Raw genomic sequence first — 27795 nt, forward strand, 5'->3', positions numbered from 1 at the left:
GTGCTCATAGAACACTAAGCTGAGAAGCAGGCTTTGTCCCAGTGAGGACGTTACGCCAAGAAGAGAGAGAAGAGAGAGAGAATCCCTAATACTCCCTGAAACGCCTCTAAAATCACTCTGAATCCTTCTGAGATCACCGTGTACGCCTCTGAGACCCCATTGAGACCCCTGACTCTTTGGAATGCCTTTGAGATTCCATACAAAGCTCTTGAAAACCTCAGAACCTCTCACAAAACCCATAAAAATCCACAAGACCCCCCAAAACTTCTATGAATAAATAAAAATTATTCTCCTGAGGCCCTCAGAAGCGCTACTAAAACCCCTTCTGATCCGTTCTAAGACCCCCTGATATGCCTCTGAAACGCCCATAAGACTCAATAAAACCCTATGAAAGCTACTGAGAATGATAACATCTGAAATGTCCCTGAAACCTTTTGAAACCTCTCTGAAACTTCCTCCTGAAACTCTCTTAACTCCCGTGAAAACACTTACACATCAGTGAGACCCCCTGAGACACCTTGAAACTCCCTTAAACTTCTTGGAATCCCCTTTAAGTTCCCCTGAAGCAAAGCAAAGCAAAAATAACCGTACTCATCGTAGTTGCTACTCCGTGATTGACCAGAACAATCGAAGTTGCACCGAGAACTAATGCATGGTGCTTGGGACTAGCTACACACTCTCAATGTGCACAGTTCAAGAGCTCAATATTTGAAAGCCAACAACGGCGCTGGCCACGTCCTTACAATCATCGGTAAAGGAAGGAATGTTAGTTTCTAGAAACCGTGGAATCCACAGCTTTCCCACAGTCGTCTCCAAAAAGAATATTTGTTAGTTTAATAAGTGTGGATCTTGGAGCCAGCTTTGGTAGTTGATATAGTCCACTAGTTATATAAAAATACACGTCGCGGGCTTCATCATGATTATGATTTATTTGACCACCCCACACAATAGTTAGGGTAATGCACGTTCGTCAACGGTCGTTTGCGTCAGCGCATTGATCGTTTATTTAACCGTGAATACCAAGCTACCCACGAGAATTGTCACGCGATTCTGTTTCCGCATTCTACATTCGCGTCCACCACACAAAAAAATCTCGAGTAATTCTAATTCCGCATCCCACACTCGAGTTCCTATCATTCTACAGCGAAAACCGACCGACCCACGAAAATTGTCGCGCGCTTCTCCTCCTACAAGTTGTCCTACTCAAAAACCTCTTTAAAATCTCAATGGAACTTCTTATTGAAACCCTTCTAGAACCCCCTAAATGCCCCTCAAAAACTCTTGAAACATCCTTGTAAGTTTTACGAATCTGTCTAAAAACCTTCTGATATCATCTTAAATTCCCTGTAATCTACGCGAAGGTAAAATCCTTCTTGAGATTCTCTATTGCTCCCCCCGCCCCGGAAACCACATAGATCACTAATTTGTCTCGCCCTCCCCTAGATTTTCAGGAGATCTCCTTTCGCTCTTCCAGAGCCGCCGTTTACGAAGTTACCATCTTCATTATATTATGCGCAATATTAGAACTGAAAAGCTGTCACTACTGAATCAAATTTCAACTATCGCGATATAATCGCGAAAGATATGCATGACGAAGTTATAAAATATAAGCATGAAGAAGGTTTAAAATAAACCGAAACCGTCGGAAGTTGAGGCAAACTTGTTTTCGCTGCTGTCACCGACTGCAAAAGCCGAGAGAATCCCCATATCCGTATAAGCATGAATTCAAACTGCTTGAAACAACCAGCCTAAAGTATAAGGTACATCGGGGCAAGTTGAAATGGGTGGGGTAAGATGAAACAGCGGGTTAACATGATGTTTTCTAATGATGATAAACAATTCAATTTCCATAACACATAGTTTTTTATTCAAACCATCCTTCTGCGATGGATAAATTTCCAAATTGTATGAAAACCTATATCAAAACTTTGTGTTTCATCTTGCCCCACCCGTTTCAACTTGCCCCGGTGTACCTTGAGTTTATAAATTTTAGAGAACGATGTTTTCGTGAGAATTCTTAACAAAAGAAATCTTGCATCGCATTGCAATAAGTAGTGCTTCTAAGAGGTTATATTTCTTAAGCGTGATGGAACAAAAATATTTTTATATCTTTTTCTGATAGTATTCGACGTGTTTCATTTTTTAATTCCAGGTACTCGAGAATACTTCCAGATGTTTCACCGGTAATTTTTGTAGAGAGAAATCTTTGAAAGTTCTTTCAAAAGTTTCTCAAGAAGTTTTGCAAGGAGTAGTTATGGCATACTTCCAGTGCTTTCTTCAAAAATTCTTCTAGAGAATATTTCTAAAAATTTCTCAGAAAATTATTCCAAAAGGTTGCTCGAGAAATCATTTAGAAATTCTGACAGAAGCTTGTTTCTGAGAATTCTTCTTCGTATATTTCTTCTGCAAACTTCTTTATTTTTTTCCTGATGTTTGTTCTAGAATTCCAGAATCGTCCTAATTTACATGCAGAAATTCTTCCCGGAAATCTTCCTTTTGAAGTTGTTTTTTTTAATTCTTCCGGGAATTTTCCATGAAATTCTACGAGGAATTCTTATGAAAGTTTCTGCGAGGCTTTCACAGAAGCGTCCCGAAAATTTCTTTCAGAAATATTGTGAGAGTCATACTAGAAATTCTTTTCGAAATATATTTTTTTAAATTTTAGATTTTTTTCTGAAAGAGAATATATTAAAAAGAGCTTCCAAAAATGCTTTCAAAAGTTCTTGTATAAATTCCACCTAGATTTCTTCGTCAGTTGTGCGGTGTGATGTCTTTATTTTTTGTTAATTCTATAATTCTTCCAGAAATTCATCGCGAAATTCTTCAAGAAGTCTCCCTTTCAGGAAATCCTCTGGAAATTCTTTGAAGCATTGCTTCGAGATTTCTTCCAGATGTTCCACGCGAAGATCTTCCAGAAGTTTCTTGAAGAGTTCCTTATTAAGTTGTTCCAGAAGTGATTCTGAAAATTCGTCCAGAAAGTCATCAAGTTTTTTTTCACAGCATTGTTGCAGGAGTTCTGACAAAAACAGCTGTGGAATAGCGTTTGGAGCGTTCCTGTGGGGGAGAGGTTTAGAGATAAAACGTCGAATGCCAAAACGTCGAATACCGAAACGTCGAAAGAGACAAAACGTCGAAAACTGCCGACTAGTTCAAAGGGGAGCCTTCCTGAGACTCTTGACCTTAGGGTCGGCATGCTTCTTGACCAGTTCTTCGAGAGCAGGGAATATTCACATTGTCGTATATAAAAAAAACTTTCATCATTACGTCACAACTTCCTTCAGGGTGTCTACAATGATGGCCTCTGGCTATCGTCAGCCGGATCTCTGGTACATTTAGGGTTGTGAAAGCGTTCCTCGTTACATTGATTTTTGCCTGTTTTTTGAGGGGGAGCTTCTTGTATATAATTTTGAACTTAAATTTGGTAATTTTGGGGCACTGGGACACAATAGAAATTATCACCGACCTGCACTACACTAGACGATAGACTGGTCCTCGTGCAAGAATTTCGCAGGTAATCCCTCAAGTATCCATGAGGAATTTTTTCGGTGCAATCATCCAAGAAACTTTGCAATCGTTTTTCCGAGAAGGCTTCAAACATTTTTTTTTAATTTTTCCAGGCATTTTTCCAACAGCTTTTATTAGGATTTACCTTTAAATACCTCCTAGCACAGTTTCACGAATTTTCCAGGAATCCTACCATAAACGTCTCCAAGATTTCTTTTACGTATACCCCGGAAATTTTCGCAAAGATTTTTTTCGGGAGTGTTTGATTTCATTGATTCGGGATTTTTTTAGCCCTGAAGACTCTTCAAAAATCTTGAAAGAAAGCTTCAAAGACTTCTCCGGGAATTCTTTGATGTTTCATCCAGGTATTTTCAGGGATTTCGCCAAAAAATCATCCAGAAAGTTTCTAAATAATTCTATTAAGCATTCATCCAAGTAAAAATTATATTGCTAACATTCCTTCAGATTATTTGAACTCTTATTCCACGTATTGAAATTATTACAATATGGAGTTCTCATATTGTAATAATCTTCCAAAAATAACTTACATAAATACTTCCGGAATTTTTTATTCGGAAATTATTACAGTATCCCCCCCCCTTCCCAAATTGTCCCAAAAATGCCTTTATTATGACTTTCTCCATAAACTCCAAAGATTACTCCAGAAATTTTGCCAACGATTCCTCCAGGAATTACTACATTTGCTTTTTGTAATACTTCCTCCAAGAGTTCTACTAAGCATTTCAACAACAAAATTTCCACCAAAAACAGAATAATAAAATGTACATACTGTCGCTTGAAGCTTCCTTCTTGAGATTTGTGCGTTTGAAGTTTTGACGCACTGTTGAAGCGGGATTTGATGACGTTTGTCCTTAACCCAAGGGCACTTCCTTGGAATTCTTGCCAAGATTTTTTCTATCATCTTCTGCAGGAAATCCTGGAAGAATTTTCGGAGAAATCTCTGGAAGAATTGAAAAGAATATCTAAAAATCGTTTTTTTTAAATTTATGGAAAAAGAATTCCTGGCGAAATCTTTGAAAAAAATTCCGATGAAATTATAATCAGATTTTCTGAATTACAATGTGAAAGAGTGCCTATCCTTGGAGAATTCTGATGGAATGAGTTGAATGAATTCTTTGATCTTCAGGGGAATCCAGCAGGAACACCTAGGAAATACCCGAAAGGAACTACAGGAGAAATGTTCGGCTCCAAAATCTGCAAAGGGAATTCCAGCGGGAATCCCATATCTTGAAAAAAAAACACTGGTATTTCTGGAGGAGTCTTCAAAACTTCTGAAAGATTACCTAGATAGAAATCCTGGAGGAATCTCCAGAAAGAACTTCTGAAATAACATTTGCAGGTGTCCCTAGATGATTCCTCTGTGGAAGCTCCTGCAGATATCCCAAGAGGGAACTCATAAAGGAATCTCCAAAGGGAGCCTTTGGATGAATTCCTAGAGCGAATTCCTGGAGGAATCTCCAGAGGGCACTTCTGGAGGAATCCTCAGAGGAAACTCCTGGAGGTATCCCTAGAGAAATACCTGCAAGAACCTCACAGGGAACTCCTGGAAAAATCTCTTGAAGGAGCATTTAAAAAATCCCTAGATGGAAATTCTAGAGAAATTCCCAGAGGTATGCCTAGATAGACGAAAAACCTGGCGAAATCTCTTGAACGAAGCTAGAAGTACTCCCCAGGAAGAACACCTTTAGATTCTCCAAGAAAAATCACTTAAAGGAACTCCTGGAGATATTCCCTAAAGGAACTCCAGAAAGAATTTTCCAGGAGTTCACAATTTGCTTCTTAGAAATCCACTAGAAACCTCATGTGAGGACCCCTTCAGCAATTTCTACAGCAGCTCCATCCAAGCTTTCTATGGTAATTCTTTCCATCACCAATACCAAAATATCAGCTCGAAGCTGATATAAGAGCAATTGCAAAAATTAAAAAAAAAATATCAAATGGTACAATAGCGTCATTCATCCAGCATAATAACGTTTCCAACCACGCCTGCCGAATTGTATTATTCCGCACGAACACCCAACATTCACAGCATATCCCACATCAAAGGAAAACGTCCAACAAGTCAAAAATAGTTCCCAACAGCGACAGCAGCGCACCACCCTATTTACCATAGAAGAGCGCATCCATCGGAATCCGTTTCGGAAAGGCCGCTTCCCAATCCGATTGACAGATGATTTCCCGATTAGGTTTTCCAATGCTTCGGTCGGAAAATTGATTCCATCGCATAATGCTAACCAAGCGGTCCCGCAATCCCATCCCCGCACAGAGAACAAGATGTTTCCGATGAAGCCTCTCATCTCAAGCAGCAACCTTAAAAGACAGAGGCGTTGGATAGGAATACCTATTCGGAAAAGAACACAGCGCAGCGGACTGGCTCGCTGTCACTTTTGATCGTCTTTCAGCGCTCAATTTACGATTCTTTTCTCTTGCCAGACATTTCCACTGAGTGAGTGGGGGTTGGTTTGGGTCTGGTCGGTGTAGTCAATCATGCGATTCTGTCAGAGCCAGTTTTCGGAAAGTGGGTTTGGAATGTAATTCTCCTCTCGTTGTTCTTCGAGATCCGGCCGGCGAGCATGATGGCAATTGAGACACAATTCATCCAATGGATTTTTTTTATGAAGTTAAATATGAGAAGGCACGTGCACGTGTTGCAAGAAGCGTGTGTTGAGCTTTGGGGAGTTTTTTGATCCAATTTTCATGACATTTGCGGCACTTAGTTAAACAGAAGATTGGTTTGGTCAGTTGTAGGGACTTGCTGGAGCTTCGAAGGATATGTGGCTAATCTTTAATTGTTTGACGAGGCTTCTTTTTATTTTGAGCGATTCGTTATTACAAAATGAAGATTCTAGAATGAGCGTTGGACAATTTTGAATCGTTATTCACAACATCGACGTTTTTGTTCCGATTAATCGATTTTTTGAATCGATGTTGAACCCCCACGAAATCGACAGAATCGATTTTTTACATTCGATTTTTCTTTCGATCCAAAAATATTAAATTTCTTTTTTTCCGAAATGCACTGTAGAATTTCCTTGACTTCCTTGGGCATAGAGTATCTTCGTGCCTGCCACACGATATACACATGCAAAATGGTCATTGGCAGAGGAAGCTCTCAGTTAATAACTGTGAAAGTGCTCATAGAACACTATGCTGAGAAGCAGGCTTTGTCCCAGTGAGGACGTTACGCCAAGAAGAGGAGAGGAGGACTGTAGAATTTTACCATTAAAAAATATACATAAAATTGAGGGTTTATGTAACCTAGGGTCCACTAAATCGAGGTATACCTGTATATATCAGGTTCCCTGGGAAATTCTTCCCAGTAGTCTAAGTAAATCCTTCTCAGGATTCTGGAGAAATTCTTCTTATGATCTAGAGAGTCTCTTTCAGGGTTCTAGCGCATCCTTCTCATTATTCTGGGTCGCAATATTTTTTTTTCAAAATCTCCTCATAGAATCCTGAAAATTTTCCTCAATAATGTGGAAGATCCCCGCTTAGGATCCCTTCCAGGGTTCTGGGGCAATCTCAGGATTCTAACGGGATATCTTTCTATACTACAGGAGAATTTCTCTTAGGATTCTAAGAGAATCCGCCTGGGAGTTCTGGGGATATCCGTCTAAGCATTCTGGGAGAATCCCGAGGAAAAACTTCTCTCAGGATTCTGATACAATCTATTACAGGACTCAGGGAGAATCCATCTCGGGAATCTGATGAAATCCCTCATGATTCTGGTACAATTTCTCTAAAGATTCTGAGAGAATCCATCTCAGAAAACTGGAGTAATCTCTCCCAGAATTCAGTTAGAATTCCTATTGGAAGAGCCTTTCTCTCTTTTCTGGAATAAGGTTTGTCAGGATGCTGGTGTGATAATTTTCAGCATTTTGAAGGAATCTCTCACAGAATTTTAGAGGAATCCTCTGTATTATGGGAGAGTCCCTTTAAAAGTTCTGGAGGAATTTTTCTCAGCTGAATTAGGCACGGTAAAGGCTGGGTATGCTGCGCAATTCAGATCCCATTGTGATCCACTAGCCTCTGCCCAGCAACTCCTATCCCTACCTCCTCGTGGTACCGGCCGGAAACTATGGGCAACCTTAGGGAAGATCGGGTAACCAATCCCGGTGGGAAGTTTGGTCATAGGCTGACAGGGAAGGGGGGGGGGGGGTTTGCTTCGGCAAACCTGAGCGTCTGTTCTCCAGGAGAAGCGGCTCACAACAGCGTCTGATCCCCATGTTAGGGGCGGCTGATCTACGTCCGAGTGCCAGGGAAGGTCTCTAAGCTCAACTGTGCACTATGGTCCTCCGGAAAGTAGGGGGTTGGTGACAGGCCCTACGAGCCAGCCGTAAAAAACCATTGTAACGGAAAATCAGCAACAGAATAATACGAACCGAGACCAACGGCAACGACCCCAGCAAATAAAAAGGACTTGCGATTGCAAAATCGGTACGTGGAACTGCCGATCTCTCAAGCACCCGCATACTCGCCGATCTACTAAAGGACCGCGGGTTCAGCATCGTAGCGCTGCAGGAGGTATGTTGAAAGGTTATCATCGTTTAACGGTAATCATACCATCTATCAGAGCTGCGGCAACACACGCGAGCTGGGAACAGCTTTCATCGTGATGGGTGATATGCAGAGGCGCGTGATCGGTTGGTGGCGGATCGACGAAAGAATGTGCAGGTTGAGGGTCAAGGGCCGATTCTACAACTTCAGGATAATAAACGTGCACAGCCCACACTCCGGAAGTACTGATGATGACAAGGACGCATTTTACGCGCAGCTCGAACGCGAGTACGTTCGCTGCCCGAATCACGACATCAATCTCATCATAGGAGATTTGAACGCTCAGGTAGGCCAGGAGGAGGAATTCAGACCGACGTTTGGTAAGTTTAGCGCCCACCAGCAGACGAACGAAAACGGTCTACGACTCATTGATTTCGCCGCCTCCAAAAATATGGCCATACGTAGCACCTTTTTCCAACACAGCCTCCCTTATCGTTACACTTGAAGATCACTACAGCAGACCGAATCTCAAGTCGACCACGTTCTGATTGACGGGCGGCACTTCTCCGATATTATCGACGTCAGGACATATCGTGGCGCCAACATCGACTCCGACCACTATCTGGTGATGGTCAAGCTGCGCCCAAAACTCTCCGTCATCTACAATGTACGGTACCGGCGACCGCCACGGTACAACCTAGAGCGACTGAAGCAACCGGATGTCGCCTCAGCATACGCGCAGAATCTCGAGGCCGCGTTGCCAGACGAGAGCGAGCTCGATGAGGCCCCTCTAGAGGACTGCTGGAGTACAATGAAAGCAGCCATCAACGACGCAGCCGAGAGCACCATCGGGTACGAGGAACGGAATCGACGGAACGAATGGTTCGACGAAGAGTGCAGAACGGTTTTAGAGGAGACGAACGCAGCGAGGGCAGTAATGCTGCAGCAAGGGACCGGACAGAACGTGGAACGTTACAAACAGAAGCGGAGACAGCAGACCCGCCTCTTTCGGGAGAAAAAAACGCCGTCTGGAAGAAGCGGAGTGGGAAGAAATGGAACTGCTGTGCCGTTCCCAAGAAACACGGAAGTTCTATCAGAAGCTCAACGCATCCCGCAACGGCTTTGTGCCGCGAGCCTAAATATGCAGGGGTAAAGACGGAGGCCTCTTGACGGACGGACGTGAGGTGATCGAAAGGTGGAAGCAGCACTTCGATCAGCACCTGAACGGCGTGGAGAATTTAGGCTCCCGGCAACGAAAAAAAACGACGACGCCAGTGCAGCGGAGGACGGAAATGAATCAACTGCCACGCTGAGGGAAGTTAAGGATGCCATTCACCAGCTCAAAACCAACAAAGCAGCTGGTAAGGATGGTACCGCAGCTGAACTCATCAAGATGGGCCCAGAAAAGTTGGCCACCTGTCTGCACTGGTTGATAGTCAGGATCTGGTAAACCGAACAGCTACCGAAGGAGTGGAAGGAAGGGGTAATCTGCTCCATTCACAAGAAAGGCGACCATTTGGAATGTTAGAACTTCAGGGCGATCACTGTTCTGAATGCTGCCTACAAAGTGCTATCCCAGCTCGTCGTCTGTTACCTAAAACGAATGAGTTCGTGGTAAGTTATCCAGCCAGCTTTATCGACGGCCGGTCGACAATGGACCAGATCTTTACCGTTCGGAAAATCCTCCAGAAATGCCGTGAATACCAGGTCCCAACGCATCACCTGTTCATCGACTTCAAAGCGGCATACGACAGTATCGACCGCGCAGAGCTATGGAGAATCATGGACGAAAACGGATTTCCTGGGAAGCTGACTAGACTGATTAAAGCAACGATGGACGGTGTGCAAAACTGCGCAAGGGTTTCGGGTGAGCAATCCAGTTCATTCGAATCTCACCGGGGACTGAGACAAGGTGATGGACTCTCATGCCTACTCTTCAACATCGCTCTGGAACACGGGTTCCCAACCGGTGGTCCGCGGCCCCCTGGGGGGCCGTGAAGCCAGTCTAGGGGGGCCGCGAAGTTACCAACAAAAATGTTAAATTTGTATTCTATTTTGTGCAAATTATATCAATTTTTAATTTTGTATACCGCCACCCCCAAAAGCCACAATTTGTGGAACAAATTTTCAGTATAAAACACCTTCAGAAGAAAAAATTGTCGGCTGCGCCGCTATTTTTCAGCTATGATTCAAATTGAATGTTGATGACATTATTTTTACGAAATGTGAGTGTCATTGATCGTTGAAAACCCCTCCCATAATAAATTTATAGCTACTCACTGTACCCAAAAAACTCGGTTTCGTTCATATAATTCATATTTTTGCCTTTCTCGTACACCAAGTGTACTGGAAAGGCTATATGTTCACTCCAAAAATGACATTTTGATAGAAGGCCCGGAGGGTCGAGTCACATATACCAATCGACTCAGCTCGACGAATTGAGGTGATGTCTGTGTGTGTGTATGTGTGTATGTGTGTATGTGTGTGTGTGTGTGCGTGTGTGTGTATGTGTGTATGTGTGTGTACAAAAAACTCACATCACTTTTTGGCAGTAAACCTCAACCGATTTTAATGACCGACGGTTCATTCGACGCGGCATACAGTCCCATTGTTTCCTATTGAAAAAGGTTCAGATCGGTCCAGCCGTTCCGGAGTTATGGCCATTTAGGTGTTCCGGACCGGTACCCCTGGAAGGGGCCAGACATGAAAATGCAGCAAACCCAAGCATTCGACATATCAAACCACGGGATTTTCGATCATCTGATGAACGGTTAGCAGGAAAATAGTCTCAGATCATATCAGAACCGGTAGTGTTCCGGAACCGGTTCCGGATGCCCCGCCGGAAGTGGCCAAATATAAAAGAGAACCACACCCATGCATGCGACACATCAAACAGCGGCATTTTCAATATCCTGATGAACTATTAGCATGAAAACAGTCTCAGACCATATCTGAACCGGTAGTGTTCCGGAACCGGTTCTGGGTGTTCCGCCTGAAGTGGACAAATATAAAATTTAACATAACTAATTCATGCGACACATCAAACAGCGGCATTTTCGATTATCTGATGAACGATTAGCAGGAAAATAGTTTCAGACCATATCTGAACCGGTAGTGTTCCGGAACCGGTTCTTGGTGCCCCGCCGGAATGGGCCAAATATAAAATTAAACATAACTCATTCATGCGACACATCAAACAGCGGCGTTTTCAATAACCTGATGAACGGTTAGCAGGAAAATAGTTTCAGACCATATCTGAACCGGTAGTGTTCCAGAACCGGTTCCGGATGTCCCGCCGGAAGTGGCCAAATATAAAAGATAACCAAACTCATGCATGCGACACGTCAAACTACGGCGTTTTCGGTAACCTGATGAACGGTTAGCATGAAAACAGTCTCAGACCATATCTGAATCGGTAGTGTTCCGGAACCGGTTCTGGGTGTTTCGCCTGAAGTGGCCAAATATAAAATTTAACATAACTCATTCATGCGACACATCAAACAGCGGCATTTTCGATTACCTAAGCAGGAAAATAGTCTCAGACCATATCTGAACCAGGAATGTTCCGGAACCGGTTCCGGATGTCCCGCCGGAAGTGGCCAAATATCAAAGATAACCAAACCCATGCATGCGACACATCAAACAGCGGCATTTTCGATTACCTGATGAACGGTAAGCAGGAAAATAGTTTCAGACCATATCTGAACCGGTAGTGTTCCGAAACAGGTTCTTGGTGCCCCGTCGGAATTGGCCAAATATAAAATTGAACAGGGCCCATATAGCCGAGGCGGTAAACGCACGGGTATTCAGCATGACCATGCTGAGGGTGACGGGTTCGATTCCCGGTCTGTCCAGGATCTTTTCGTAAAGGAAATTTCCTTGACTTCCTTGGGCATAGAGTATCTTCGTGCCTGCCACACGATATACGCATGCTGAATGGTCATTGGCAGAGGAAGCTTAATAACTGTGGAAGTACTCATAGAACACTAAGCTGAGAAGCAGGCTTTGTCCCAATAAGGACGTTACGCCAAGAAGAGAGAGAGAAAATTGAACATAACTCATTCATGCGACACATCAAACAGCGGCGTTTTCAGTAACCTGATGAACGGTAAGCAGGAAAATAGTTTCAGACCATATCAGAACCGGGAGTGTTCCGGAACCAATTCCGGATGTCCCGTTGGAAGTGGCCAAATATAAAAGATAACCAAACTCATGCATGCGACACATCAAACAGCGGCATTTTCAATAACCTGATGAACGGCTAGCATGAAAACAGTCTCAGACCATATCTGAACCGGTAGTGCTCCGGAACCGGTTCTGGGAGTTCCGCCTGAAGTGGCCAAATATACAATTTAACATAGCTCATTCATGCGACACATCAAACAGTGGCATTTTCGATTACCTTAGCAGGAAAATAGTCTCAGACCATATCAGAACCGGGAGTGTTCCAGAACCGGTTGCGGATGTCCCGCTGGAAGTTGCCAAATATAAAAGAGAACCAAACCCATGTATGCGACACATCAAACAGCGATATTTTCAATAACCTGATGAAAGGCTAGCAGGAAAATAGTATCAGACCATATCTGAACTGGTAGTGTTCCGGAACTGGTTCTGGGTGTCCCGCTGGAAGTGGCCAAATATTAGAGGCCAAAATTGAACATAACTCATTCATGCGACACATCAAACAGCGGCATTTTCGGTAACCTTATGAACGGTTAGCAGGAAAACAGTATCAAACCATATCTGAACCGGTAGTGTTCCGGAACCGGTTCTGCGGGGTCCCGATGGGTGGATGCAAACTTTTTAAGGAGTGATAGAGGGGTCTCCAGTTAGGCTAATGGATAAGGCTATGGATCGCCAATCCGGAGACGGCGGGTTCGATTCCCGTTCCGGTCGGGAAAATTTTCTCGACTCCCTGGGCATAATGTACCATTGTACTTGCCACGCAATGTACAAATTCATGCAATGGCGGGCGAAGAAAGCCCTTCAATTAAAGTGCTCTAAGAACACTAAGTCGAGCCACATATACCAATCAACTCAGTTCGACGAATTGAGATGATGTCTGTATGTGTGAATTTGAGTGGGTCAACATTGTATGGAGCTGAAAAAGCGTTGCTTTTTCAATCTGTATTAGCGTCCAAAGCAACTGTGCAAAATTTGGAAGCGATTGGTTGCGTCCCCGTAATCCGCATTGCGATTGAAATTTGTATGGAATTTAGTATGGAAAAACGTACTTTTTTGCATTTTATTCTCAATTTGAATTCTTTTGTCTAACACCATGTAACTAATGACGTTAAAGTATAGCCTAGAATATGCCGAAAAACTTCGTCGAAGACCGCAAAGTGATCCGACGCTTGTGAAAAAAGTTATTTTTTTGGTAACTTAGGCCAAAAGTTGAGATTTTATTGATGTTATTCCTTTACATGTTAAATGTTAAGCACCACTGGGCAATCTGCACGTTATAACTTTTTTCACAAGTGTCGGATTATTTTGCGATCCTCGGCAAAGTTTTCAGCATGTAGGCTAGGCTATACTTCAACGTCATCAGTTGGATCGTTTTAGACAAAAAAATTCAATTTAGGAGAAAAATGCAAAAAAAACACGTTTTTCCATACTAAACTCCATACAAATTTCAATCGCAATGCAGAATACGGGAACGCAACCAATCGCTCCCAAATTTAGCACTGTTGTTTTGGACGCCAAAAGGAATCGAAAAAGCTGTGTTCCAAAAAATCGACTTTGTTGATCCAGTCTTTTGTGTATTGCTATTAAAAATGGTACGGATAGGTCGAGGCGTTCCGGAGTTATGACCATTTCAGTGATTCAGACCAGCACCGGTGGAACTGGCCGTATATAAAACTGAACCAAGCCCCATTATGCGACTTATCAAACTGCGGCGATTTTTGTAACCTTTAGCATGGTTTACGAATTTTATGCGAAAATGAAAACTGGAGACCTGAAATTCCACGATATCGGTCCAAAATTCAAGATGGCATCCTAATATTGAAGATGGCGGCTGTTTAAAGGAATTTCAGGCTTTCAAACCATGCAATATTTGGTATTGGAAAGATGTGGGAAGTCCAAAAATGACGATTAAAATATGATGGCGACCAAAATACCAGAGATCGCGTCTCAAAACTCAAGATGGTGACTGTTTAATTGAGTTTTAGGACTTGAAACCATGCAATGGTGGGGAAGAAATCTTTACTCCAAAAATGACAAACAGAGTATCCAAGAAGGTGGTCTACAATCCAAGATGGCAGTTCAAAACTTAAAATGATTTCTGTTTAATAGAGTTTTGGGCTCTAAAACCGTACAATATGGGTGTATCTTGTATGGGGAAGAAGTCTGGAGTCCAAAAATAGCGACCAGAATTTCCAAGCTGCCGGACTTTAATCCTAAACGGCGGCTCAAGAATCAAAAACCAGATAAACGATATGGTCTCTGATGCCATGAAATGGATTTCTGTTAAATGTATGAATGTGCAATATCCATCAACATGTCACTTGAGTTGTGTTGAAATGTGTTTTCGAAGGCACGAGAAAGGCGCCATCACCGCTAGGTGGATTAATTAGGGTTTTTTTCTAAAAATTTTCATTGGGCCGCGGATGTTTTGGGGGTCGCCACCTCAAAAAGGTTGGAAACCCCTGCTCTGGAAGATGTGATGCGATGAGCCGGACTCAACAGCCGGGGAACGATTTTCACAAAATCCGGACAATTTGTGTGCTTTGTGGACGACATGGACATTATTGCCAGAACATTTGGAACGGTGGCAGAGCTGTACACCCGCCTGAAACGCGAAGCAGCAAAGGTCGGACTGGTGGTGAATGCCTCAAAAACAAAGTACATTAGGCTTATTTTTCAAAAGTTGTTGAAACCTGGAATTCGTAAACTCTTCAAAGTTGAATTTTCGAGTAATAAAAAGGTGTTTTCACTTCAAGTGCCATAACTTTCTCAATTTTCAACCGATTTTAAATCTTTTTGCCTTTCTCGTACACTAAGTGTACTGGAAAGGCTATATGTTCACTCCAAAAATGACTTTTTGATAGAAAGCCCGGAGGGTCGAGTCACATATACCAATCAACTCAGCTCGACGAATTGAGGTGATGTCTGTGTGTGTGTATGTATGTATGTGTGTGTGTATGTGTGTGTACAAAAAAAACTCACATCACTTTTTGGCAGTAAACCTCAACCGATTTTAATGACCAACGGTTCATTCGACGCGGAATCTGGTCCCATTGTTTCCTATTGAAAATGGTTCGAATCGGTCCAGCCATTCCGGAGTTACGGCCATTTAGGTGTTCCGGATCGGTACCCCAGGAAGGGGCCAGATATGAAAACGATACAAACCCAATCATGCGACACATCAAACTGCGGCACTTTCGAAAACATGATGAACGGTAAACAGGAAAATAGTCTCGGACCATATCTGAACCGGTAGTGTTCCGGAACCGGTTCCGGGTGACCCGCCGGAAGTGGCCAAATATGAAAGTGAACCAAACCCATACATGCGACACATCAAACACCGGATTTTTCGATAACCTGATAAACAGTAGGCAGGAAAACATCCTCAGATAATATCTGAACCGGTAGTATGCCGGAACCGGTTCTGGGTGTTCCGCCGGAAGTGGCCAAATATGAAAGTAAACCAAACCCATGCATGCGATACATCAAACAGCGGCTTTTTCGATAGCTTGATGAACAGTAGGCAGGAAAACATTCTCAGACCATATAGGAACCGATAGTGTTTCAGAACCGGTTCCAGATGTCACGCCGGAAGTAGTCAAGTACAAAAGTTAACCAAAACCTTACATGCGACGCATCAAATCGCAAGCTCTTCAGGCAACCTGATAAACGATTAATAAAAGAAAATAGTTTCAGCTCATATTTGGAACAACCGATAGAGTTCCGGAGCCGGTTCCGGGTGTCCCGCTGGAAGTGGTCAAATGTAGTAAGTAGAGATCAAAACCCATACCTGCGGCACATTAAACAGCGACTTTTTGAATAACGTGATGAACGATTAGCCAGAAAATAGGCTCAGACCACAACGAAGATCTTTATAAAGGCTACCGATAGTGTTCCGGGACCGATCTAGGGTGTCCAGCCGGAAGCATGCGACACATCAAACCGCGGTCTTTTGTAAACCATGAGGAACGATTAGCAAGAAAATAGGCTCAGACCACATTAGAGGCTACCGATAGTGATGCAAAACCAGCATTGGGTGCTTCCTAGGGTGCTTCGCAGGAACTACAAAAATGAACAAAGTCAATGCAAGCGATAAATATGTGTAAGAGAACAAAATCATGACTGAACTAAGGCCACATACATACAGACGTCTTACTCTACTCACTCTCCATTGGAGAGTGAGTAGCAATGCTGCAATTTTTCGACAGGCCTTTATGATAGCGATATTTTGCTTTTTTCATTTTCTTCGTTTTGTTTTTCCTGTCAATGTTGCTTTCCGATTAGCAACACGGGAGCGAAATGAAATAGGTACTCACACTCACATGCAGCGTGCTGAAAGCGAGAGCTGACCGGGCTAAATTTCCATTCAATTTTCTGTATTTGAGTGTTTTCACCCTGACACTGATATTTTGCAGGACTGCTCTCCATCGTCCTTGTTTTCAACGGTTGAATCAAATATTAATCGTTTTTGCTCGTTTGACGTCTACTCACTACCAACATCAAGCCAGCAGCGGCTTGTGAAACGCAACCTGATTAGCATTTGGCGATTATTTTTTTGTAACGATGAATATAATAGCAATATGTTACAAATGATATGTCTTTTTTTTCTGTACTAAAGCCATCTCATCAAATCACTGAGGTGTAAAAATATACAGTAGGATAGGTCAACGTTATATGAGAAAATGAAAATTATCGCATCAAAGCTTTTTCAATCCTCTTTTGCGTCTAAAACTACTGGGAATTTTTTTATGGGATTTAGATGGAAAATTTCACTTGCTTGCATTTTTTGTCAAATTTTACATGAATTTTGAAACCTATGATAATAAAATATAGCCTAAAGTGTGAAGAAAAAACTATGTCAAACACCGTAAAGTCATCTGTGATTGTGAAAGACGTTATATACTAGCTTGTAATAATCGTCTTGATGTTGATCGGTCTTCAGTGATAGTGAAGGTGCTCAAGCAGTCAACTGAAAACTCTGATATTTTTCAGCTCTGTCTTACGTTTAACGTAACGTCGGAATATGTTCAATTATTAAGTTTCCCAATTTTATTAAAATTATTGCTTTTCTAAATAAGGTATTCTCAGTTCGCATTACGTCGACGGAAATAGCATGCTTCGGAATGATGGCCCATGCACAGAAACTAGCTAAACAAAGCAATATTCGAAGATTCCAAAAACAGGGACCGAATTCTAGACCGCCCGATAGGTAGGAGATTGTCCGCATCACGACGGTTTCAAACCGAACGGACTTAATAAATACCAAAACTTCCGTGTGACATTTTAAAGTTAATCAAGGCCATCTTGACCAGGAAACCTTGACCGATTGAACTCTTGAAAAGTCCCCATACGGACCGAAACGTCGGAAAAAATCATTAACTAGTGTTTCCGATTCCCCCAAAAGGCTGAAGCCAACATTGTGAATCTAAATTATCCCAGTCGTATCCCAACCAAGGAAAGATCATGAGTACATGTTCGACGAGAAAGGCACTATCACCACTAGGTGGATTATTCTGGGTTTTTTTTATTAATTTCTCATAAATTAAATTTCGAATAAACTCGTAGAACATCATTTTTTTTCCATGTCACGCAAAATATGAGTTTTTGAAGATTTAATTCATTTTTTTCTTCTTTTACAATTTTTTTTAACTTTAGAGTACTATAACTGTTTAACCGTTTGACCAAGTTGAATTTTTTTAGCTTGCTTTCGTAGATATTTTTGTTGCCTAAGAATGCTGTGAATAAACTGTACCTTAAAAAAAAACGTTTCAAAATAGATAAATACCAAAAACTGTTCAGAAACACGTATTTTATTGGAAAAATCAGAATTTTGGTAAAAATTTAATAGTTGTTTTTGGCTTAAAGTGAAAAAATTATGCTCAATAATCATATGGAAGCCTTAAACTTCAGTTTCTGAAGTGTTATGAATCAAAAAATATTTTCATGTTCGAAATGCGAGGAAAAAATTTGAATAAAAAATCCTCCAATGTGTTCCATATCCCTAAATATGATGTTGAGTATCTGGTTTGGAGTAAAAAATTGCAAATAATCGTCAAAAACTCCAATTTTGCATAAAAAAAAAAATCAAGTTTTAAGGCATGTTTTGGCAGTTTTTGGCAAAAAGTATCATAAAAATGACTACTTTGATGAAAAGTTTGTTTAAGACAAAGATAGGCAACAAAAATATCTACAAAAGCAAGCTAAAAAATTTAATATTGGACAAACGGTTAAAAAGTTATAGGACTCTAAAGTTGAATATTTTTGTAAAAAGAAGGAAAAAAAACCTTCAAAAATTCATATTTTGCTTGACTTTGGAAAAAAAATGATAATCTACGAGTTTATTCGAAATTTAATTTGTGAGAAATTCATAAAAAAAAGATTGAAAATCGGTTGGAAATTAAGTAAGTTATGGCACTTGAAGTAGAAACACCTTTTTATTACTAGAAAATTCAACTATGAAGCGATTGCGCGACCCCTAAGTCTCAATATTTTTGGCTTAAACTCAGTGGTTTTTCTTTTTGTGTCATTTAAATCCAAAAGAGCTTACGAATTCCAGATTTCAACAACTTTTGAAAAATAAGCCATAGCCCAAAGTACATGCTGGTAGGCGGAACAGAACACGACAGGATCCGTCTGGGTAGTAATGTTACGATAGACGGGGATACTTTTGAGGTGGTGGAGGAATTCATCTACCTCGAATCCTCACTGACGGCTGACAACAACGTGAGCCGTGAAATTTGGAGGCGCATCATCAGCGGAAGTCGGGCCTACTACGGGCTCCAGAAGAAACTGCGGTCGGAAAAGATTCACCCACGCACCAAATGCACCATGTACAAAACGATAATAAGATCGGTAGTCCTCTACGGGCACGAGACATGGACCTGCAAGCACTCGGAGTCAAGGGGACGGCATCCTATTTTTTCACTATGGAGTTTGACAGGTTAGATTGTGCCTCCTTACGTGGAGCATAAATTTATGCTCCAGCCAAAATATTCACCAAAACAATCATGAAATTTGAATGTTTACCTTTTAACGAGGGATATTGGTGCAAAACGCTTACATCACATCAGATCTCATAGAAGTGTTGATAATGAAAAAGGGGCATATTTGATAATTTTCAATTTGAGAGTGTCAATGTTTAGGTGAAGTTTCTACAGAGAGAGGGAATTGTTTGTGAAAAGACACACAACACGTCTTTTCGCCAAAGTGCGTTTTTCCTTATTTTCTCCCGCTGCTGTATTGAGTGAACGTTGGTATTAGTGAGCTCTGGTTGCGCATGATAAGCGGCAACAAAATCAGATCACCATAGCACCCCCGTGCTCGGAGTTTTCGAGCGACGCGTGCTAAGGACGATCTTTGGCGGTGTGCAGGAGAACAGTGTGTGGCGGAGAAGGACGAACCACGAGCTCGCTGCACTGTACGGCGAACCCAGTATTCAGAAAATGGCCAAAGCCGGAAGGATACGGTGGGCAGGGCATGTTGCAAGAATGCCGGACAACAACCCTGCAAAGCTGGTGTTTGCAACTGATCCGATTGGCAGAAGAAGGCGTGGAGCGCAGAGAGCACGATGGACGGACCAGGTGGAGCGTGACCTGGCGAGCATTGGGCGCGACCGAGGATGGAGAGCGGCAGCCACAAACCGAGTATTGTTGATTATGTCTTGTCTTAATGATGTTGAACAAATAAATGTATGTATGTACTGTTCAATCATGGAAGTAATTTAAATTAGGTAACAAATATTGTCTGGTAAATAATCAAATGTCTTCGCTTAACAGACATCTGTTTTGGTAGCTTATGCCGTTTTTTGTTGAAATCGAGGAAATATCGCCAGACCCACAGAATACGCCTCCAAGTATGCATTCGCACAGCATCCCCATGTCGTTTATCAAATAACCAAAATATGTTAACAGTAGGAAACCGGTAATATATTTTAGACACCACCTATTTCAAGCGTTCCAGATGAATGTTAAATGATTGGCTGCCTAATGCTTCTTTATTGAACATTTCTTATTGCAACAAGGCCTTCAAATATCTTGCAATGGGTTAATTGACGATTTTGAGGTGCATATTGTATGTGACGATAATGCGTATGTCCTCTTGCATGGCTGTGCATTTGAGAGGTTTTAGTGACACAGGTTATATTTTCGATAATTTTGGAGTAAATTCCTGCCCCAGACCATCCTCTCCCATTTTCTTGTGCAAGTCAGGCTGCTGCCCATTCGGTGCCTCTCTGCATCAAAACAAAGGATTCAGTTTTGTGTTTTCGAGTTGCATTTCTGGAACCACTTCTACCAATCTCTCGCAAACTTCATTTGTGATTGTCATTCTTTTACATAAAACGTTGTTGGCTCCTGCCAAAATAAGTTTCCATGTTGACGTGCTCATTCTTTCTGAACTGCTCTACTTTATATTGGAGCTGCAAGGCGTTTATCCCCCATGATGAAGACACTATGCCACGCATTTGAAGACATATTGCGGTAGGATCGGTGAGTGCGGCGGTCCTTCGAAGAATTTCGCGTTTTATTTCCTCCCATCTCTAGCCACCAGGTGGCTCAACTTCAGTTCTCCAGATATGTCTGGGCGTGGTCCATTTGTATATCGCGGTCGCACATTTGACAATGCTGTCATAACAATGGTTTGCTCTCGAGCTTCTTCCAGAAAAGTGTCGAAATTCGTGGTAGTATAATCAGCATTGTTTCGACCGGTTTGCCTTACTATTTCCGTATCGATAAATAGCAAGGTTGATGAATATTTCTGACATCGCAAGGATGAATTCATTTCCATCATAACATTGTTTTCGCTCGATTTCGTTCAGAGCTTGCTCAACCTATTTAGAGTTTAGAACATTGTATACCTTCTGGATGCATATATACTGCGTACTGAGCTAGGCTTCTTTTTTTTTTTTTTTTTTTTTTTATCTATATTAACGAGATTTTTAGCCCTAGGCTAGTTCATCTCGGGACCCACGCTTTACTTCCCTTCCGAAGGAAGAACTCACATTTTGTGAGTTTTGTCGGGAGTGGAATTCGATCCCAGGTCCTCGGCGTGATAGTCATGTGTTCTAACCATCACACCAGGTCCGCTCCGCAGCTAGGCTTCTTTTCATTTGTACAACCACTAACCTTCTGCAATCCTTGATTGCATGTTGGTGAGTGGGGTAAAAAATATAATTTGGACATGTATGTCTTATTCTGAAGAACTTAGTAGTTACTTCTCAATATCAATTATTTGATACCCTATTATGTGAACTTATGTTAACAATTAAATATTTACCTACTTCAAAATTATCGAAAATATAAATTGTGTCACTAAAAACCCTCAAATGTAGAGGTATGCAAGGGGTATCAGACTTAAGTGAAATTTGGGATGGAGTCTGCTATATCAGCGGGTAGAATAGTTTATTTCAGTGCTGAAAATATCATTTCGTCATATTTAAATTCAACCACCTACCGCTCATTTTAGAAGCTGAACCTGAAAATACGGTACCGTAATCCGGGGTATCATTGATCAGCGGGGTAACATTGATCGGCTAGACCCACCTCATGAAATCTTCAAACAAGCATTTTACATTGAATCAGTTTCTACTATGGAATGGTATATCGTAATCTGCTATCATTTAGCTATTAAATGACATGCAATTTATGAAAATTGAATTTCATAAACATTGAATTAAATCGATTTTTCCATAACTGTGTTTCGTAACGCAATGAGATAAACTGTCAAACATTCATGCTTGGCGTGAATACTAGATATAATATGAGGTTCGAAATCACTGTATTACTTCAATATGATATCCTAGAGTTGGATTTAATAAACGAAACTTTTATGAAAATGCTATTTTTCAGTAAAATTTACGATTTATTAAAAGTCGACTATCAATTCCTTAAGCCATTGCCTACCTTTAGGCGTTATTCGTGGTTTAGAGGATTTTAATCCTAAAATAACTTAAAAAGTACATTATTTGTAAGAATTTAGACAACATATTCGAAATCAGCGACCCCGAATTTAGTAAGTAAGGGTATTTTCAACACAAATGAACATTGATCACTGACATGATCAATGTTACCCCAAATCAACACAATCAAAAATTAGATTTAAAAACCGTTTTAAACATGTTTTTAAGTTTTACAATACTTTTTCGAGTAGCTTAACACAAACTCAGAGGGCCAGTACTTCTTTTAAAAATATAAAACATGTAACATTTGCTTTGACAAGAGATTTATTCAAGAAAGATCGAAAATTCTGATCAATGTTACCCCGGATTACGGTATATGAAAAACTTGTGCGGCTAGACCAGTTCTGCAAGAAAGTCACGAAAAAACCGCTATTTTTCGAATATTTGATGTAAATTTGATGTAAATGTCGTGTCCACCCCATACTGCACAATCATCTGCACTCAAATTTCTTTGGCAGCATCCTTTTTTTCGGGCCTTCACAGGAGGTGCTTGAAACTTCTCAAGCATCACCTTCCCGTGGGTAATGAGAAGTTCCACAAACTTCAAATCTTCGCACATTTTCCCCGCTTCCTTGGAATACTCAATTGAGCAAGAACAAAATAAAAAAAAATACATTGTTGTTTGAAGCTTGCTAGAAATTTGTACGCCTGAAATCCTGCGCTGCGATAAATATTTTCCTGCTTAAACGTCACGATCACCAAGGTAATATTTGATTATTTCTTTCGTATTTTTATGAAAAGCTTAGCTAGTGAATCCATTTTTTTCTACCTACATTGGTTTTCAGTCGCATCTTCTTATCCATCACGATTTGGGATTATTCGACTGGAACTCTATGTTAATGCGTTGAAACGACTATGTCAGTCGATTTATTTTATTCTACCCGACGTTTCGGAAAAGGGTTTTAGCCTTTTGCGAGGGAAAAATTTACTATCGTGTGTCATAATTAGCCTCTGTATTTGACAATTTATCCGGGTCATTGCTTTTTTGTATATTCATGAGAAATCTAAACGATAATTTTGGACACAGTTTAGTTTTATTTTACGACAAGAATGTTGATGTTGATATTTATATTCAAGTGTAAGACTTAAGGCGCCACTTCTTGTCAAAGGTTTATGCATTAAATCGGCTCCTAATATGAACTATTGAAACTTTTTTTTTTAAAGTATGGCAACAAGTATTTTTCAACTTCAAGTTTGAATTTTCAGTAATACAGGTACAAATACGAATTTAAGGAATTTTAAAAATAGAAGTCCATTCACTTAACTTTTTGTTTGTTTCGTAACAATGAACCGTGTTTATGCAAATAAATATCACAACCGAGTGGATAAGACATCAAACACCATATCTTCAAGATGATTTTTGAAGAGCTCGGAATAACTCCACTTAATGCTACATTATTCACTACGTCCATCGCTGGCTGCCCTTGAAATCTGCCTGGAATCATCGACCGTAAGACAGTTCTGCTACTGTTCGTCTTCTGTCTGCTCGTAAAAGCAACCATCAACAAAATCTTATCTATCAGATCGTCTGGATTTGAGAGTTTCAACAAAAAAAAAGGAAAGCAAAAAGGAACATTGAAAATTGTGAAACAAACTTTTGCATCATACTCCCCGGGCCAAGACGGACTCCTGCAGTGAGCCTAGCGCGACCGTTCGTTCCGTCGTGCTTGTGAGTGAAAGCCAGCAGTAGGAGGGAAAAGCTTGAACCACCAGCGTCTTTGGTCCTCGGCCGGAACGAAGATCAAGAAGACGAAGAAAAACAAAGAAAATTAAATTATTTACGAACATCTTCGCCTCAACTTTGGCTGCTCCCGGGCTTGGGCCGAAGCCGACCGACACCGGACAGCAGCATTCAGCTTTGGCAATAAACGGCAAAAGTAGGTAGAAGCCTTCTAGTCCTTGATGGCAAGAACGAGCAGCCAGCGCAGCGCTTCCGCTTACAGGCAATATAGCTGATGGCCAGTTGGACGGGTGTAGTTTCACTCCCATTCCACGCTGCTGCGTCGTCGTCGGTTGCAGACCAGGGATTCTCACTTTCGCAACCACCCATATTTCAGTTTGGTTACTGGTCGGCTTCATACGTAGTGGAACGCTTGGGACCAGAGCGGTATAAGATGCATTGAATTATTGAATTCTAGTTCTTCTTCTACTCCTAGTTCGAGATCAACTTCTTGTTCTAGTTCTAATTCTACTTCTAGTTCTACTTCTACTTCTTGTTCTACTTCTACTTCTAGTTCTACTTACACTTCAATTTCTACTTCTACCTCGAGTTCTAGTTCTAGCTCTAGTTTTTATTCGAGTTCTACTTCTACTTGTACTTCTAGTTCGAGTTCTACTTTTACTTTGAGTTCTACTTCTACTTCGAGTTTTACTTCTACTTCTACTTCTAATTCTAGTTCAAGTTCTAGGTCTAGTTCGAGTTCTTGTTCTAGTTCTACTTCTAAATCTACTCCCACTCCTAGTTCTAGTTCTACTTCTAATTCGAGTTCTACTTTTACTACGAGTTCTTCTTCTACTTCGAGTTCTACTTCTAGTTCTACTTCTACTTCGAGTTCTAATTCTAGTTCTAGAAGTTCTACTTTCAGATCTACTTCTACTTCCACTTCGAGTTCTTGTTAAAGTTATACTTCTACTTCTACTTCGAATTCTAGTTCAAGTTTTAGTTCTTGTTCTAGCTTTAGTCGTAAATCTAATTCTAGTTCTAGCTCTTCTTCTACTTCTAGTTCGAGATCAACTTCTTGTTCTAGTTCTACTTCAAGTTCTACTTCTACTTCTTGTTCTACTTCTACTTCTAGTTCTACTTACACTTCGATTTCTATTTCTACCTCGAGTTCTAGTTCTAGCTCTAGTTCTTATTCGAGTTCTACTTCTACTTGTACTTCTAGTTCTAGTTCGAGTTCTACTTCTACTTTGAGTTCTACTTCAACTTCGAGTTTTACTTCTACTTCTACTTCTAACACTGTTCGACAAAAAAAAACTTTTGCCGTGATCAGAGATCCCATTAGTAGGGCATAAAAGCGCATGGAAAATCTAGAAAAATGCCATTTTTAAATCTGTTGGAGCACCGCTAGAAACTTTTTGAGATGAGTTTGAATTTTATTCATTTTTGAAGGTTCGACAAGAGTTTAAGAAATCATCATAAACACATTTCAAATGTACATACAATATATTTGAAATGCAGCTTTGTGCACCGCTGAAATTTTCACAGATCTGAGAAGCAACTTTGATAAATAACTAGTCAAAATTTCTACCTATTACGACATCCCGTTCCATTGATACATATCCGCGAAGGCTTAACTCTGACTTATATAGTGAAAATCTTTTAGGTTTTTTAATCTAATCCCATAAAGCACCCCCATATTCATATCCATTTAAAAAACTTCTATGCGTTAATGTCGTGCAGTGTCAGTCTTTCGGATACTTCGAACGCCTCGGAATATTGGATGGATTTCCGCTCCAGTAGGAGAAAACGTTTCTTCACAAGTGCTCCACTAGGTCACTAGATGTGACGTCCGTTTTCTAGTGTTAATGTATTTTTCAGTCTCTGACTAAAGAAGATGAAAATTGTATTTCAAACATCTGGTTTAACTAAGTATGATTCTGCCACAAAAGTTCAGCTTATTGGACGCAGTGGCTTAAATTCCCCAACAGTGGAGGAAAAAAAAAAGTATGATTCTGGAAAGCTATACGAGAAATTTTAGGATATGATTGCAAAGGATCCACAGGAAGAAAGCTAGATTAATTCATTGAGGTCAGCATGACTGTTTTAAGGAAAAACTTTTCCAAATAAATTTAATGTTCTAATTGCAGTTTTCAAAAACTTTTCTGTCGCTTATGAAAATGAACAAAGTTTATTGTAACATTTGACATCAAATGTTACTTTCATAATCATGTTTAAATACCAATAAACTGCGATTTTTAATGCGATGGATTAGGAACACAATTCAGGCAAAATACACTTCGTCCACTTAATTCAAGGAAGTATTTTGTTTTGATCGAATTTCGAGTCGTGCCCAAATTGAAATATCCATATATCGCATATGGATGAGAATGCTTTTCAATAATTTGGTGTGTACCTAAGTTACCATTCCAGATTGCTTGACCTGGTGGATATCAAGCAGTTCCATGTTCTTAAAAATTTAAAAACGATGCGGAAAATATTTCCAACGACCTCTGCATTGAAACAAATTTGGACTATTTGGACTAAATAAATTATATTAACTCGCCTTAGTGCTTCTGGATAGATAGTATTTAACACTATATTAACAAACTAGCTGACCCGACGTGGCTAGCCACGTTTTCACAATCCCGAGAATTATGACGCTGGCTCAAAAATGTTGGTATGCATTTTTTGCTTATCTACAACTTAATTCAGAAACCATATTTATTCCTCTGAAGTGTTCTAGAATTTCCTTCTTCTTAATCTCTTTGCAATGTAAGGCTCCAAAAACTTCTCCGAATTTTAAACAGAAAGTTTTTAAATATGCTATGATTTGTGAAAAATACTTTAACATGTATGTTATTGGTTTGATTCCTACGAAGAATGTTAGAGAATGTTCATGAATCTTCGATTCTCACAGGAATGTTCCTATTTTTTTTAGAATTAGAAACAGAAAGCTTCAAAATATTCCATTATTTATCGAAAATTCACAACATTTTTAGAATTTCCTGCATCAGAAAATGTTCTAGAACATTCCAAAAACATGCGTATCTTTATCTCCTTCTCGTTCCTCTTCTCCAACTTCTTCGCTTAGGAAAGTTTCAGAAATTTCTTTTAATTCGAAACGAAAAGTTCACGAATATGTATTTAATTTATTATGGAAAGTTTTAAAATACGCCTGTCCTTCCTTCGAAATATGTCCTAGAATATATTCTTTTCCTTGTTTTAGTTCAGGAAAATTTCTTCCAATAATGAAGAAAAGCATATTGATTCCTTCAAAGAATATTCTAGGATGTTCCAGAAACTTATTTTTCTTCTTGTTTTTTTTTTGTATTCCAAGCCGAGAATTTTCATTATGTTTGGAAAACTCTTGAGCATTTGTATAAATAGTATTTTCATCTCAACGGGTCATACGCAATGTTCTAGAATATTGTTCTTCTCTTCTGCTTCTTCCTCTTTGCCCAGGAAAGTTAGGAAAATGTTTTCATATTTGAAACAGAAACCTACCGAATTTCATTGACGGTCTGATCGAAAAGGAGTTTCTTCGAATTCAATTCTTCGATTTCGATTCGACTTCAATCTCGAACACTCAGATCATATCATGCTGGCCTCACCGAAATATACGTGAAATATTTCAGTCAAACTTTGCTAAGCCTGACGGGAGGACAGATAGACAACACCTGGATTCATATGCCGTTTTTGATCTCCTTAATTTAGATTTAGAAAATGGTCATCCCTCAAAGAGATTCTTGAGCATTCTGGAATAACAATTTCCAGAAGTTTCCTCAGAAGCCATTGTAAATATGCGAAACATTTCACTCAGCAATGGACTCATCAGAAGCGCCAGAAGGTATACTATCATGTATTCAGAAATGAAAAACGCCAGAAAGTATACTTCAAAGTATACACCTTTAACTGTTACAGGATTCTGATCTCTGAAATGGTAAGAAACTTCTAGAAGCTTCTCAGGAAC

The 27795-nt window shown here is 40.5% G+C and overlaps 1 protein-coding gene across 1 annotated transcript in view; it reads left to right on the forward strand.

The window, feature by feature from the left end:
- LOC134288789 (uncharacterized protein DDB_G0271670-like) overlaps window positions 1–27795 on the forward strand; it is a 105588-nt gene that overhangs the window by 71686 nt on the left and 6107 nt on the right. Inside the window, exon 3 of the mRNA XM_062854664.1 lies at window positions 24814–24956. Coding sequence (XP_062710648.1) covers window positions 24814–24956 — 143 coding nt within the window. The remainder of the gene's footprint in view (window positions 1–24813; window positions 24957–27795) is intronic.

Source organism: Aedes albopictus, chromosome 2 (assembly GCF_035046485.1).
Source record: "Aedes albopictus strain Foshan chromosome 2, AalbF5, whole genome shotgun sequence".
Lineage (NCBI taxonomy): Eukaryota > Metazoa > Arthropoda > Insecta > Diptera > Culicidae > Aedes > Aedes albopictus.